The following is a 14,669-nucleotide window of genomic DNA, read 5'->3' on the forward strand; positions in this document are numbered from 1 at the left end:
ATATGAGGCAGACGGTAACAGATAGTTCTGCGAAGTGCGATGTTTACTTCCTGCCTATTCACGAATTTTTCAAAATTTGAAATTTCTTAAAGGATCTTAAATTGCATGTTGTAAAATTTTGGGAAAAAATATATGAAGTTTATATGGTTTGCTTCTTAAGAGATGCAGAATCTCTGTGTTGACAAGCATAGTCTAGCCCTGAAGTGTTAAAGTTTCCCTTAAATTTCTGTGAAGAGCCCCCAGAGGTGGTTGCACTGTGCGGGTACGTTTGGGTTACAGCAAGATCACATCACGTCTCCTCTTCCTTAATTAGTGTGTGTCAGGGCAAATGTGGCAGGGACAGAAGTCTGTGTGCATCTTTTGTCAGCCTGTAATTTTTCAGTTTGGGTTACAGGCTGCTGTGTGCTATGCAAATGGTAATACAAAAGAGAACAGAAGAAATGGCCTCAGATTTGTATATGAAGTAAAAATTGTTGGCTTGCAGACTTTGGTAAACATATACATAGATATGGTTGTTTCTCTGTTTTTAGGAATACACTATAGATATAATTTTTGCCCAGACTTGGTATGACAGTCGTCTAAAATTTAACAGCTCAATGAAGGTGCTTATGCTTAATAGCAATATGGTTGGAAAAATTTGGATTCCAGACACTTTCTTCCGGAACTCAAGGAAGTCTGATGCTCACTGGATCACAACTCCAAATCGCTTGCTTCGAATCTGGAGTGATGGAAGAGTATTATACACTCTAAGGTGGGTTTTTGTTAACTGGGTAGAAAGAAATGAAACTGTTACGACCAGGAATATAAAAATAATTAATATGAATCAAATCCTTGACATCCCTTTTGTTGTCGAACACAAGAATTTGGAAGGAGTTTACTAAAGGAGAAAAAAAAGATTATTTGACCAAGAAAAATGTTAAATTGATAGTATTGAAATATATTCCCTAGATAATTGAAGTGGATAGCAAATTTTAATCTCATTTAGGTACAGGCAAGATTAAAAAAAAGATATTCTAGAGCATGTAGCAGCACGGTGGTCTGTCAGTAACAGATTGCAGATCTAGTCATAAATTGATTTGTAGATTTTCTGTTCTAAATAGTTCAGTATCTAATTTCCACCAAATTATATTTTGTAAGTAAAATATGAAATGCTTCAGATAATGAAAATCATAAGTTTGATTAAAGCTAAGGCCCAAGTCCTGCATGTACTTTTTAACATGCTTGCCCTTGCAAGCTGTTAAAATCAACAAATCTATTCATCCAAATTATACACTAGCAAACATGTCCGTAGTAATTCTTCTTGACAAATGGGGGATGCTTGGGCTAGTTTTAAGCTTACCATTTAAGCTGTACTGATCTTTGAGTCACTTTTCAAACAGTTCTTGAAAGGCCGTGGTCTACAGAAAGCATTTAAGGGTCATCTCTCAGTTTTATTTTTTAAGTATGCCTAAAAAATCTTGCAATACATAGGAGCTTGTCAAGAAGCAGTCCATGCAGAGGATACCATAAATCTGATTCTGCTCTTAAGAGTTTGTTTATTCATTTATTTTAAACAAAAATTAGCACCTTTTATTTATTTTCTTTTCAGTCATTTATGCTCTTTTGATATGCAGGCTAGTTGTGTTGTACAAACAATTTATAAAAGTCTTCTGTATAACAAATAAGAAGAATTAGAATGTTGTAAAAGGATTCTCTTCACTGAATTTTTCTTAATATGCTTCATTTAAGAGCATACAAATATCTCTGAAGAGCACTTTTTAAATGGTTTATTATGCTGGTGTTTACAAAAATCTCTAGAGATCCTCTTCTGTTGACATGCTAAAATTTTTTTTTCTTTTTGTAACTAACAGCTCTGCCATCATACTTGGACTTTACCCTGCCATTGCCCATTCGGTTGTGATGTACAATTTCTTTTAAACAGGGTCCAAGTAACAAAGAAACAAATAAATGTAACAAAAAACCCCACGTGAGCTCTCCCAGAGTAATAGGTTGCAAATTATCGTGCTAGAGTATAAGCTGAGAAGTGCAATGAGCTAGTAATAAAACAGCAGAACAGGTATTCATCCAGCACTGCAACATGCAAACATCTGTATAGGTGAGGATATGGCCTGAATTTGGCCTAAGATGGAATAACATTGAGGTGTTCATATGTTGGTTATTGAAGGAACAATAAAAGGATCTGATGGTGCCGCAGGTTCACAGGCTCCCCTGTACCGCCCCTCTTTCGCTGTTCGTAATTCAGGGAGCAGATGTGATGATTCTTAGGCTTACTGTGTCTCCTCTGAGGGTAGTCCTTAGTCTGTCCATTGCACTCATCAGTGTTTCCGGATCTAGTTGTGTTGCTTTTAATAACAGTCTGGTTTTGTTTTCTTTTAAGTGTTTGATTGTCCAAGCGCTGAAAATGGAAAATAAAGGCAATAAATGCATACACTGTAGTTGGCCGATTAGAAAAGGATCTTCACAAGGGTGTATTTTACTTGCAAGTGGGGGAATGTGGGGGTGTGTTTCTCCCCCTCCACCCAGTATATGACAAGGAATATACTTTCCCTTATAAACCTCTGTGTTAGTCAGGACAAATTTGTAGAAAGGTCCTAGTGACACTTTGTGTAGAATAACTACTTTGTTCACAGACTTACAGAGCTTTCTGGCAGCGTGTGGCAGAGTCTTCCTTTCCCCATCCCTTTTGTTCTAGTATGTAAGTATTGCATACAGTCAAGTATGTAAGCATTATGTTAATTTTCAAAGTTGATTTTAGAAGACATTCTGACTTTCTTCACAGTGTTACCAACGAAGAAGGAGATATTTTAAATGCAAAGCAGGCAGTTTGGAGTCTAGCCCATTGGATGCTTGGAAGCTCTTTGGAAATCTGCGATAGTATTTTCAAAAGCAGAAAGTGATTCAATCGATACTATTACAAGTCCTAAACTACTTCTAAAATATGTATTAGCTGCATGAATTACTTGAGTGCCTTAGACATTAAATGAGTAGAAATAACAAGTCTTCTTTTTCCTAGCCATGCTACTGTCTTCACCAGAGCTGCTTTCATGAGTACAGAGCAAGACCCAGAGTATCCCCACTTTCTCTCTCATGTATATGGCCACCAGATACAATGATGCCAAATGCAATTTGACTTGACAAATGCATTTTTCAGAAACTTCCTTTGTTAGCCACCATAAACTCCCCTCTTTCTCCTGCCTTCAGTCCCTCCCTTTTATTCCTGATTTCTGGTAGAGAGAAGAGAGATTGCCCCAAATTAATTGAAATTTTTGAAGTGGCTTGAAATGCCAATTGAAAAAATGCAGGTCCTCAGGTTGCACAAGATAGTGTTCTTTGGTGGTGATGCTGAATGTTTTTTGCAGATACACAGTTGTCTAGGCGTAACATCCATTAATTGACAAAATTGATTTCTGTGAATGTTTTTTACTATCTTGTCTGAAGTGTCTGGATGCTTGAATATAATATTTTTTCTTTTTTTTTTTCCCTCCCCTTCCTTTTCTAATTAGGCTGACAATTAATGCTGAATGTTACCTTCAGCTTCATAACTTTCCTATGGATGAACACTCCTGTCCGCTGGAGTTTTCAAGCTGTAGGTGGTAAAATTCTATTTTTTTCTCTTTACATTCAGGCTTTAAATTTCCTTAAATTCTGGCAGCATGAGAGCAAATGTTTACTTTTTAAAGCCTTGTAGTGAAGGAAAGAACTGACCTGTTTATGTTTTGATTAGATTTATTGCATTATTTAATGCATTATTAAATGCAGTAATGAATGAGTTGAATTATGTGCATTTAATTTAGGTGCAACTTTAAAAATAATATTATTGTTTAGGAGTCTGATACAATGCCCATTCCAGTTAATGGAAATTTATTGCCCTGGAAGAACTTTATTTTTTATGCCTGCCAGACTTGCCAGCTTTGAATTAGTTCCATGTGACATACTTGAAAGGAAAAATAAGATCTGTCTTCTTCAACCTGTTCCTGTAAATGCTTAATCAGTAGAAGAAGTCTCTCTCCTTTCAGTAGGACTTATTTATGTGAGCAAGAAACACAATTTTCAGGCTTAATTTCTTTAATGTAAAGTTTATTTAAGAAAAAACCCAAAAATGTTCCTAAGGGAATTGTGCTATTACTGGCAAAAGAAACCCAAACCACCTGAACACAGCTAAATGACTTATTCCTAAATGTGAAAGCTAATAAGCAGTGAAATAAAAATTCAGTGGCTCTTTTAAAATTAATGTTTTCATTTAATAGTTCCTTCTTGAGTGCTTCCAGCTAAATGAGCTTTGGTAGGTCCATTGATTAAGTAGTTGTGCCACACAAGCGAGTCTTACTTCATTTTGTTTCTGCCTTTCTGCAAGATAATGTGGTAATGTGGGGTAACATGTGAGGCACATGAAAATTGAGAAGGTTGCACTTCCTTAAAGCTGAAGTATTGGACAGTGAATCAGGCCACAAAAATCCATTCCGGGAATAATAGCCAAAGAAATTTTCAATAAACATCAATAGGAATTTTGTCAAATTATATACTAATAAGTGCTTGTCCTTTTAAGCTCTTGTGGTCCTTTGATGACAATGTATATTACATTTCTGTATTAATTTGTAGTGATGCTTCTGAGCCAGTTTTTCATATCTGAGTTCCAGAATATTGTGTAGCTGTTTCCTAAACATTTGTATTTACATAGTTTTTTTATCAATCATACATTTAGCTAGTCTGAAAACTGAGGCTAGGTATTTTGTGGTTAAATTTTAAGTGTATCAGGTGGCTATAGATTTGCTTTCTCTCTGATCCACTTTATGTATAGCCCTGGTTTAGTTTATAAAAAACTTCAGAGACTACAAAACATGTTTTGGTAGGTACTGTGGCTGAATGCTTAATTTTCTTTGTCTTATACTAGATGGATATCCCAGAAATGAAATTGAATACAAATGGAAGAAAACCTCTGTTGAAGTGGCAGATCCAAAATACTGGAGATTGTATCAGTTTGCATTCGTAGGGTTACGAAATACAACTGAAATTTCTCATACCTTGTCTGGTAAGACAAAGTGTTAAGTTTTATTTCATGTAATATCTATGTAGAACAAGACTATCAGATGAAGATACGACTGAAAACTGTTTTCAGTGTCCTGTAAGTATTTTTTTCTTTTTTTAATTTATAGGTGATTATATTATTATGACAATCTTCTTTGATCTCAGCAGACGTATGGGATATTTTACCATTCAGACATATATTCCTTGTATACTCACAGTTGTTCTTTCGTGGGTGTCATTTTGGATCAATAAGGATGCAGTTCCTGCAAGGACTTCTCTGGGTAAGGATGTCTTTTTTCAACCTTGAAGGGTCTGGTACTCCCCAGGAATACAAATCTGCACCAGGGAGTAAGTTAACCACAGTTTATTCCCCTTCAGATTGTGACCATTGGTCACGCTTTCTCTTGAACTGCAAGATTAAGAGTAGGAGGATCCTGCTGTAGTTGCACAGCAGAGCTTAAGGAGGGAGTGTTGAGAATGGAAATCTGGAGATCCTGATCCAAGCATTGTGGATCTGCTGTTGTTGACATAAATACATTTTTTTCTCCTATATATTCTTTTTGTCATCTCCAGGGACGGCAATATGGTGATCATTAGTTTGACAAGTATGTTTAAACTTCACTTAGCATCATGGAACAAAGGATGTCATTACTACACAGGCGAAAGCTGTGAAGATCTGGTTTTTGTTTTGGTTTTTTTTTGTTGTTGTTTTTTGTGGTGGTGGTGATTTTTCTAATAATAGAAATGATTCAGTTGTTGTTTTAAGGCCGGGATAGGACAGAAAATTTGCAACAAAAGTTGCACATCAAGAGTTAAGCATATAACTGGCAAAAACTGACTCACTGTCCTGCTTTTACTACAGACAGTACAGAAGTGTGTTGCAAATTCTGCTAGAGAGATAACTGTTTTACTGTAATCTTGGCTGACCTGTTTAGCATGGTGTTAGCCTCCTGTGTTTGACTGTTTAGGATTCATGCACTGACTTGGAGAAGAGTCATAGACCCCGCATAAAGCATGATAGGCAGGGGTGCGTGGAGTGCATAGGATGCATGCTAGCAACTTTGACCTTAGCAGTGACAGGTGCTTTTAGTAAAACTGGTGACAGCAGTATGACCTGTTCTGGGGGGAAGATCAAGAGCTGAGAGTATATCTTAGGAAGTAAGAGATGGGAGTCAATTTTCCCCATCAGCTTCTAGGATTGTGGACACATCATTCCCATGTTACCAGAGTCTCCTACCAGAAGGGTGAGTCCAGGCTTTGTTCCCTGCCTTTCCCACTGAAACTGGACCACCGTACAGTCAAGACTGCAAGATTAGTGACTCAAGAAAGAAATTAAGCAAAAATGAGCATGGCTCAGTAGCCTAATGAAAAAGGTAAGGGAAGAAAATCTGTCTTGGATCTTAACTTCATGATATTTAGAAGTACTGCAAAGTTGAGTGGAGAGGTCCTAAAATTTTAGTAAGTAAGTGAAACTATGTCTTGATAGTTTTAAAATCTTGATTTAGAAATTTATTATTAGATTTCTTTGACTGACTAATCATTGGAGATCTTTGTGGATACTGTCTAGAAAGACGCTAGCTATAACAGGAAAAAGTGTTGTATTAGTATCCTGCTAGTTCTGTATCCAGTTTGTTCTTTTTATAGGGTATTTTTTCTATGCCATGAACCTAGCAAATTTGCCTTTGATGTCAGGCTCCCACTTTAGCAATACTAACCTTCATCTACTTGAGATGTACTACAAATGTTTGCTGTGTCATATTTACAGCTCCCTGCATTTAACTGAGTATCTATTGTGAGAACATGCAGAAGCCATCTCTTGAGAGATTGTAGGATGGCTTTTCTCACATACAGATGTTCTGGTGAAGAAGACAGAGAATACCAGTCAAATAGACACATTTTTATAGAAAAAGACCAAGAAATGAAGACAAGAAAGCTAAAACTAAGCAAGGTCCATCGTGGCAAGCAGTTGCAATGCTGTGGAAGGTTTTCTCCCTGTGACAGCCCTTTGTATGCCTTTCACATAGTGGAGAGGACTGGGAAAGTCCCCGTCTTCTTTCGTTGTCTCTGAACAGAAGTCAGTAAAGGGAATAGTGGGTGTGACTTCCCACCTGGAGGCTGTGCTGGGATCTGGTACACTGAAAAGGCTTGGGCCTTTTGCTTCAGAGTATGTTAAAAGATCCTTGCAGGCAAAGATCCTGGTTTCCCAAAGCAAAAGGTTTGTGATGATTAAAGATATTTAGACGTTTAACTATGCAGAGAAATGTCTAATTGATTTTTAAAAGTGTCTAGTGGGAGTGAAGGGCTTTTGAAAAACTCTGTTTGCCCTTTTAGGCGTGTAATTTCATTGGGAGATCTACTGCAAAGCACTACCGTTTTCCTGCTGCAGGATCAGTCCATAGCGACCCCTGATTCCATGCTTTGATTTAAAAGCCATAGACAGCCTTAGACTGCTGTAACATATGTTTTGCAATAGGCCTATGCATGTAAATAACAAATTATTTGTGTGTTCAAGTATTGGTCTCCAAAGGAAAGGTCGCATCTTAATTTTGGACTACTATGAAAAAGGCTTTGCATCTCCCTGAAGCATCAAATATAAGAAGAGTTAACACCTTCTAAATGTTAAACCAGTGAAAAGTGCTGTAGTTGAGACTCTGAACACATCGCTATTAAGGCCAGCTTGTTCTCTTAATTAACTTGTACATAAGTGAATCAAGGGAAACATTTTCTATTACTTAAGATACAGCATTGAAAAAATACCTGATAACTTAAAGAATGAGACTGGAAAAGCCGTGAAGGTCATCTAGTTTGATCTGCTACACTTTTGAAGCAAACCTTTGAAAACATTATTCCTTTTTCTTATGTTTTTTGAGAATTTGAAATCATTGATAAATAACACACTTTTTTTTTTTCTGAATGTGTCCTTTTGTACATTTTAATCTTTCAAGAGACAAAGGACTTTTTTGTGTTTATAAAATGTGTGCTTATTTGTACCTGTTTGTCTATTGTATTTGTTTTATGTGTGCATTCTGTAACACATTTATAAAATTACACAAACTTTCTTGATGTCATTGTTTATTCAGTGTGTGTTGAAAATGGGAAGTATTTAAACTGAAGGTGAAATGCTCTGCCTTCTGTATGATCACACGGTGACCACTGGATCCATAGGGATGGCTTCTTGCAATAGCACCTATGTATGTGGGTGTGATCAGTGGTGAACACTGCTGTGGCTCAGTTATTATATGCCTCATGAATGAATTAAGGGCTAATTTGAGATTTTTTTTTGTGACAATATGATTCTTATGCACTTCCCTCTTCCTGTCTTTTTTGCTTGCTTTCTCAATCAGGCATTACAACGGTGCTGACCATGACAACGTTGAGTACAATTGCTAGGAAGTCACTCCCAAAGGTTTCCTATGTGACAGCAATGGACCTTTTTGTTTCAGTTTGCTTCATTTTTGTGTTTGCTGCCTTGATGGAGTATGGCACCTTGCATTACTTTACCAGCAACAGAAAAGGGGACAAAGGAAAAGAAAAGAAGGCAAAATCTAAGCCATCAGTAAGTTTAGCCAAATAATAATAAGAAAAAATACAGAATGCTCTTTGTTTTAGCGTTAATTTTGAGACACTGGTTCTTAAGTAGAAGGGCTAATGTTCCAAGATAATTAACACTAATAATTATTTTATAATTTTTTTACAGCTGGGGGCTTATACTAATTTTCTGTAAATACTACTAATGAACAAAGATCGTTAATCAGAACACACCAACCTAAGCTAGAGAGCAGTTTGATATAACGTTCCATGCTTCCACACCATGCCCAAGCCCTTGGTGCTTCTAGAGCTGCCTGTGGAGTGTGCCCATGGAGACAGTTCCGTCTGGGTGCAGTGCTTCTGAAAACAGCACCTGGCAGAGAACTGTAGATAAAACTGTAGCAGTAGAGGTAACGTAAATAGACTGAAGGTATGAGGATTTGTTTGCGTCTGCATCACCTAACTTGGGTCTTACGTCACTAGCTTTGCAAAGGAAAAAGTGCTTGTTACTGGTCAGTATTCTGACATTCTTCCACTTCAGAAATTCTACTTTAACTCATTTTTTTTTCATTTACTTCCATATTTCTTTCTGGTAAAGCGAACCTTCTGCTTTTACAAGTTGGCGTTTGTATGGTATGAATCCCCACATATCCCAGGAACAAGTATTCAATTTTAAGAGGCCTTCTGTTTGTGTAGTAAGAACACTGGAACTTCCAAAGAATCTATTGTTGGAAGCCAGTACAAATATTTAAAGCTAATCTTTAAACTAATAAAACATTGAGGTAAAGGTGTTAAATAGATTATTCATTCAAATACTAGTCATAATATCTGAAGCTTGATTGTAGTCATCTTTTGGAAACAATAAGAGAAAGGACAATGTTATAAAGCCGTATGTTATAAAGATCATTTCATCATGATCATTCTGGAGCATAGTTTATGAATCATAATCTCAGTTGTCTTTTCTGGGTGAAGACTGAATTCCACCTGTGTAAGATCAAACAGAAACTGAAATGAAACTACAGAAGCCCAGATATGGAAATGCAGATGTCCTGTTATGAACTGTACCCATTCTGTGACTAGTGTCAGAAAGCACTTGCTCACCCATTTTGAGTGGCGCTGTAGTGGGAGACTGTCTTATGGGGGGCACTATGGGGCTGCTGTGGCTTAATGCCAGGTAAATGAGAGCCCTTATTTTTCATATGGTGAGCTGGTCCAAGTGGATCAGTTGTGTATTTAAGAAAAGGCTAGCAGTGAAGGGTTAATACTGTTCTGTGCTGCCTTGGTTGGACATCGCTGTGATCCTCAGGGAATCCAGCACAGCCAAGAGAACTGGAAAATGGAAACCTCAGACTTCCTTACTGTTAGTGGTAGAAGCAAATGTAGGCACAATGGAGAGTATGGAAAACAGGCTTTGGCAAGGGCCACAGCTGAGTAATGAGGGTGAAAGATAACAGAGGCTGCAGAGTTTGGGGGACTTCTCAATGTTAGCGTACCACATTCAATTTTAGTTTGTTCTTGCAATGAGGTCTCAATGGCATTTAGGGAACAGAGAGCTGAAGTAGGTCTGCTCTCAGCGTGCACAACAAGGAGAAAAGGAAGAGGAGAGGAAATATGGCTTATTCAAACCAGGGAGATAATAAAGATCAGCTACTGGCAAATCAAAAGCCATTGAATTGGTTGGCAAGTATGCTCTTTTGAATGGAGTAACGAGACTTTACAGAATCTGTTCGCATATCAGCCATTTGTGCAATAACCTGCCGCATGCTTTGAGGTTTTCAGGGCATATGACTATTTAAAATGTAGAATAACGGTAAGATAGAAAACTATGGCACTTATTGAATAAGTAGATGGAGTTTGGACTACGATTAAAATTAGTAATATAATACTGAAAACACTGTTAAGTTGTGTTTTACTGTGTTTTTAAAACATGCTTTCTGTTTCTAAAATTAGTTGAAAAACAACCATCTTTTCACACAGAATTCTTTAAACATGTTTCAGCATGTTATGGCTGCAAGACTGTACTAGATAAGACATTGCTCTAAAAGAAGGGTGGGATTAAATTTAATATACTTAGATGCAAGGATTCTAACTTGACAGATAGGTGTTTTTTCGTAATGTTTTATAAAAAGCTATAAAATTTCTTGTTCCAAATAGAACAATTAAAGAAGCTATCTGATTAATTAATGGGAAGTCGTACAATTACAAATCCACAGGGTTTTTTTCTTTTTTTCTACCACCTTCCTGTATTTTTGTCAAAGACTTCTATTCATTCTTTTTTTCTTGTAGTTATGGATATGTAACTAAAAAGTAATTTAATTAAAACAGTTTAATTCCTTCTGAAAAGTTCTCATTTACAGGTGTTTTTTCCTTGGAAAACTTGCCTTGCATACGTCTTCCATTTCTATTGCAAAATGCAAAAAAAGCTTATTATTCCAGGAACTCATGCCAAAAAGGTACAATAAATGAACTTGTGGAAAAATGATGAGATTTTACAGGTGATTACAGCAGTTTTATCTTAAAAAAATATGTGCTGGCATAATTCAAGAAAGGTAGTATGAATTGGCTTATGTAAATCCACATTAGGAAAGATAATGCATTTGGGCAGGAAATCTTAAGCTTAATTAGTGTGGATCTTGTGCTGATCATCATTTCACCTGAAGTAAACGCATCACCTGTGCTATAATCTCCACAGATGATGGCTTTCTTTCATACATGTATTAGTGTTAATGCAGAATAATTTGGTTTTGGTCCCATCAGAGTGTATCATAAATGTTTCTCACTCTATGTGGAGTTTTATCTACAAGATCAGTAGGCATCTACATAAATAATACGCATATACTACTGTATCTACTTTCTTTTTTTTTAAAGGCTCTGTTAGCTGATATAAGGTCGTTTTCTTGAGAGGTGTTGGTCTTTTTTCCCCTTTTCCCTCACGTTGTCTCTTTCTTACACACGCATTATGTATTCCCTGTAGGTAGTTAGGCCTATAGGATGACACTGTATTTCTGCCTCTCTCAGGCCACCTCTTCAAACCTGTAATTCAGTAGCCAGTTTCAGTCTGTGCTGGTGACACAAGCAGTGAAAAGCAAGGCTGTTATTTTTTCCTGCTCCCACGGTGTTTCTGAGTTGGGGATTCCCCACTAGTAGAAAGGAATCATGCCATGAATCTTACATTGGCAGAACCAACAGTCAGAAAATTCTTGTAAAGACAGAGCAGGTGTGAATCAGAAATAAGCATCTTTCCTTATATAGGTTAAAGAAAATAATGATTTTGGAAGTTTAAAAGAAAAAAAAAATTGAACTTACTTTATATGTTTTATAAAAATAAGGCCTGTTTGTAATGCCTCAAATTAGGGTAGAAGTATGTAACTGCTATTTGTTAGTATTGTCAGTATTTTTTCATAACTGAACTGAATAATGAGGTCCTTTAGGATGATAATTAGCTCCCTAGGTCATCCTGTCTAAAAAGTGTTGAAACAGCAGTCTGTGTGAAACTTCCTCTGGTAAAGACACTTATTAAATAAAGCTATTTGAAAATGTGGTGGATACTGCCCTGCTTTAACACCATCCCTTGGGACACTGGGTAAAACATCCCTACAGCAATAGAGTGCCTCCTTAACAATGTATAGAGATCTGTGTACTGGCCTAAGTAATCCCCTGGAAGTGGGACAACAGGACTCTAAAACATAACAAGAAACTAAACTATGTGGCTTCCTGCTTTTCGTATATTTTTCATTGCCTATCATGTATAATTGTTTAAGAGAGATTCCTCTCTACACTTCAATACCCAGTTAGTTCTTCTGACTGCATCCTTTCCTGCTTTCCTGCTGTATTTATTCCTTACATGACAAATTTGGAGATGGTAGAAAGGAAAGAAGACAATGTAAGAGCAGTGTTGATGTAACCCCTATCTCCAGTGTGAAGATTTTCAAAAACATGCCAAAGGTGGGGGTGGGGAGCTTGAAAGAAAGAGGATTACAGAGTAATTTAGATTTAGAAAGAGAAAAAAGGACAGATAGAGAAAGAGAATGTCTTTTGAAATATTCAGGAAAACAAGGATGAAGAGTGAAGAACTGCATGGGAACAAAATAATAAAAAGAGGAAAGATGGACTGTGGTAGTGCAAGGAAAAGGAAGGTGAAAGGGCAAAAGTTGCAAGAAAGGGAATAGCAAACAGTATATGTACTACATCGAGGATTTTTCTACAAAAATTATTTATGAACCTTAACATCTACTACACTGAGGTTTTCCCAGATTGCAGGAGGGTTGAGTTATGCCCATGGAAAGTAAAAGTAAGAATTAGGACCTGAATTAACCAGTTTCACTGACTTGAATGGCATTCTCCTAAGGAGTCTTATGTCTTGGTTTCTAAAGGTGAGACATATTGTTTAGGGTTTTGATATCAGAGGGTTATGTGACATAGTCTGGCCTTATGTATCTCAGTTTCTTAAACTTCACCTGTGATGCTGTACTAATCCCATTAGCCTTTTTTGTGGTGAAAATGTAGCTTCCAGGAACACATACAGTCTCATTCTAAAGACTCGAAATGATGGGAGGGAGGTGATCATTCCCTTGGTAGTGATGCTTATGGCCTGCTTGTGGACTTGCTTGTGACCCAGTTGTCAAGCTGTGACTGACTTCAAAATGTTCATTCGTGTTGTGTAGATGGGATCAGCTAACCCTGTCTGTGTAACTAATTATCCACTATTCCCAAATCCCAGCACAACCCAATTTTCACTGTGGCAGGTGAAAATCATTCGTGATCTTTTGCCTGCATGAGATAATTATATACAGCAGTTCATAATTCGCAAAGCTCCTCAAACTCTTTTCTTTAATATTAGAATGTCTGTATATTGTACTGAAGGTGCATGTACTGGCCTTTGCTATGGAAACCCTATGGAATTATTTAATGTGAGGATAAAAGAATCTGCAAAACTATATTTTTCTTTTTTGTTTTTCTTAAGAAACCACCTGCAATTGCTGTTCGTCCTGGATCAACACTAATTCCAATTAATAACATTAATCATCTCCCTGAACGTGATGATGATTATGGCTATGAATGCCTAGAAGGGAAAGACTGTGCTAGCTTCTTTTGTTGTTTTGAAGACTGCCGCACAGGATCCTGGAGAGAAGGAAGAATACACATCCGTATTGCAAAAATTGACTCCTATTCTCGCATTTTCTTTCCAACTGCCTTTGCATTGTTCAATCTTGTTTACTGGATTGGCTATCTTTATCTATAAATTTCAGAGATTTGACAAACTCAGAAAAAAATGCTAATTGAACAGTCATTAACACTTTTCAGTGATCAAAGAATATATCTGGTCCAAAATTACTCAGATTGGATGCTTTAAAAATTTGAAGCAATGAGAGGAAATATGGTGGTATAGTCTCCCTCTTGTGATCAACTATAGAACCAATATTGGTATTTTGAAGAGAAAATTTAAAAATAAATATCCCTAAGATTTAACTTGCCTGAACACACACATATTGTTGTCCAGCTCTAACAAAATGCAGAGTCAAGAGGCTATGTTCTTTAACTGGAGAGTTCTACGTAAGTTTTCAATTTTAATCCTAAATGATAATGCAGATGAATTTTGTAGCATCTCTTACACCTTTATAAAGAAAGCCTTAATCAAATGAGATTAGTTATTCCTGTCAACTTCATCCATAAAATGATGATTTAATTAATCCCTGATTTAAAAAAGTTGAAATGGAACATTTCTATTTTTCAACTAGCCATTTGTTCTCTGCAGTATGTTAAAAGGATGATTAAGTCATAATTAATCACATTCAGATTTATCCAGAATGCAAAGATTAGAGCAGTGAGAAATGGATATGTCACAAAAAACCCAAGGGTAGTTCTGAGCTTGTCTTATCCTGACCATGGATGTAGGCTTTTGGCTTTCAACCTTGGATTTGTTCATGTCTGTGCTTCTTCTGCCATTGCTTCATTGTTGTGAGTTCCCTAAAGTTCTCCAAGAGGGCTACAACAAAAATTCCTACCCAGCTTCCGTTTCTTACTCATTTCATGGAAACCAGACTGATGCTGGCTGAGATTCTGGCCATTAAGCATGATGCTCTTCACATCCTCCCCATTCCCCTCTCCTTTATCTG

The 14,669-nt window shown here is 36.8% G+C and overlaps 1 protein-coding gene across 1 annotated transcript; it reads left to right on the top strand.

The window, feature by feature from the left end:
• Positions 1-623: 623 nt before the first annotated feature.
• Positions 624-13,795, top strand: GABRG1 (gamma-aminobutyric acid type A receptor subunit gamma1). The gene is made up of 6 exons (XM_009956775.2): positions 624-751; positions 3,504-3,586; positions 4,892-5,029; positions 5,154-5,306; positions 8,370-8,581; positions 13,517-13,795. Exons 1-6 carry the CDS (start codon positions 624-626, stop codon positions 13,793-13,795), a joined length of 993 nt encoding a protein of 330 aa, XP_009955077.2.
• The last annotated feature ends 874 nt before the right edge of the window (positions 13,796-14,669 follow it).

The sequence above is a fragment of the Leptosomus discolor genome, chromosome 4 (genome assembly GCF_034619465.1).
Source record: "Leptosomus discolor isolate bLepDis1 chromosome 4, bLepDis1.hap2, whole genome shotgun sequence".
NCBI lineage: Eukaryota > Metazoa > Chordata > Aves > Leptosomiformes > Leptosomidae > Leptosomus > Leptosomus discolor.

What these genes read in the sequence shown, in the direction of transcription:
- GABRG1 (XM_009956775.2), top strand. Translation starts at nt 624, where the DNA reads ATGGTTGGAAAAATTTGGATTCCAGACACTTTCTTCCGGAACTCAAGG. An exon ending in TCCTGCAAGGACTTCTCTGG is followed by an intron (nt 5,307 to 8,369) that starts GTAAGGATGTCT and finishes TTTCTCAATCAG; the next exon opens with GCATTACAACGGTGCTGACC. An exon ending in AGGCAAAATCTAAGCCATCA is followed by an intron (nt 8,582 to 13,516) that starts GTAAGTTTAGCC and finishes GTTTTTCTTAAG; the next exon opens with AAACCACCTGCAATTGCTGT.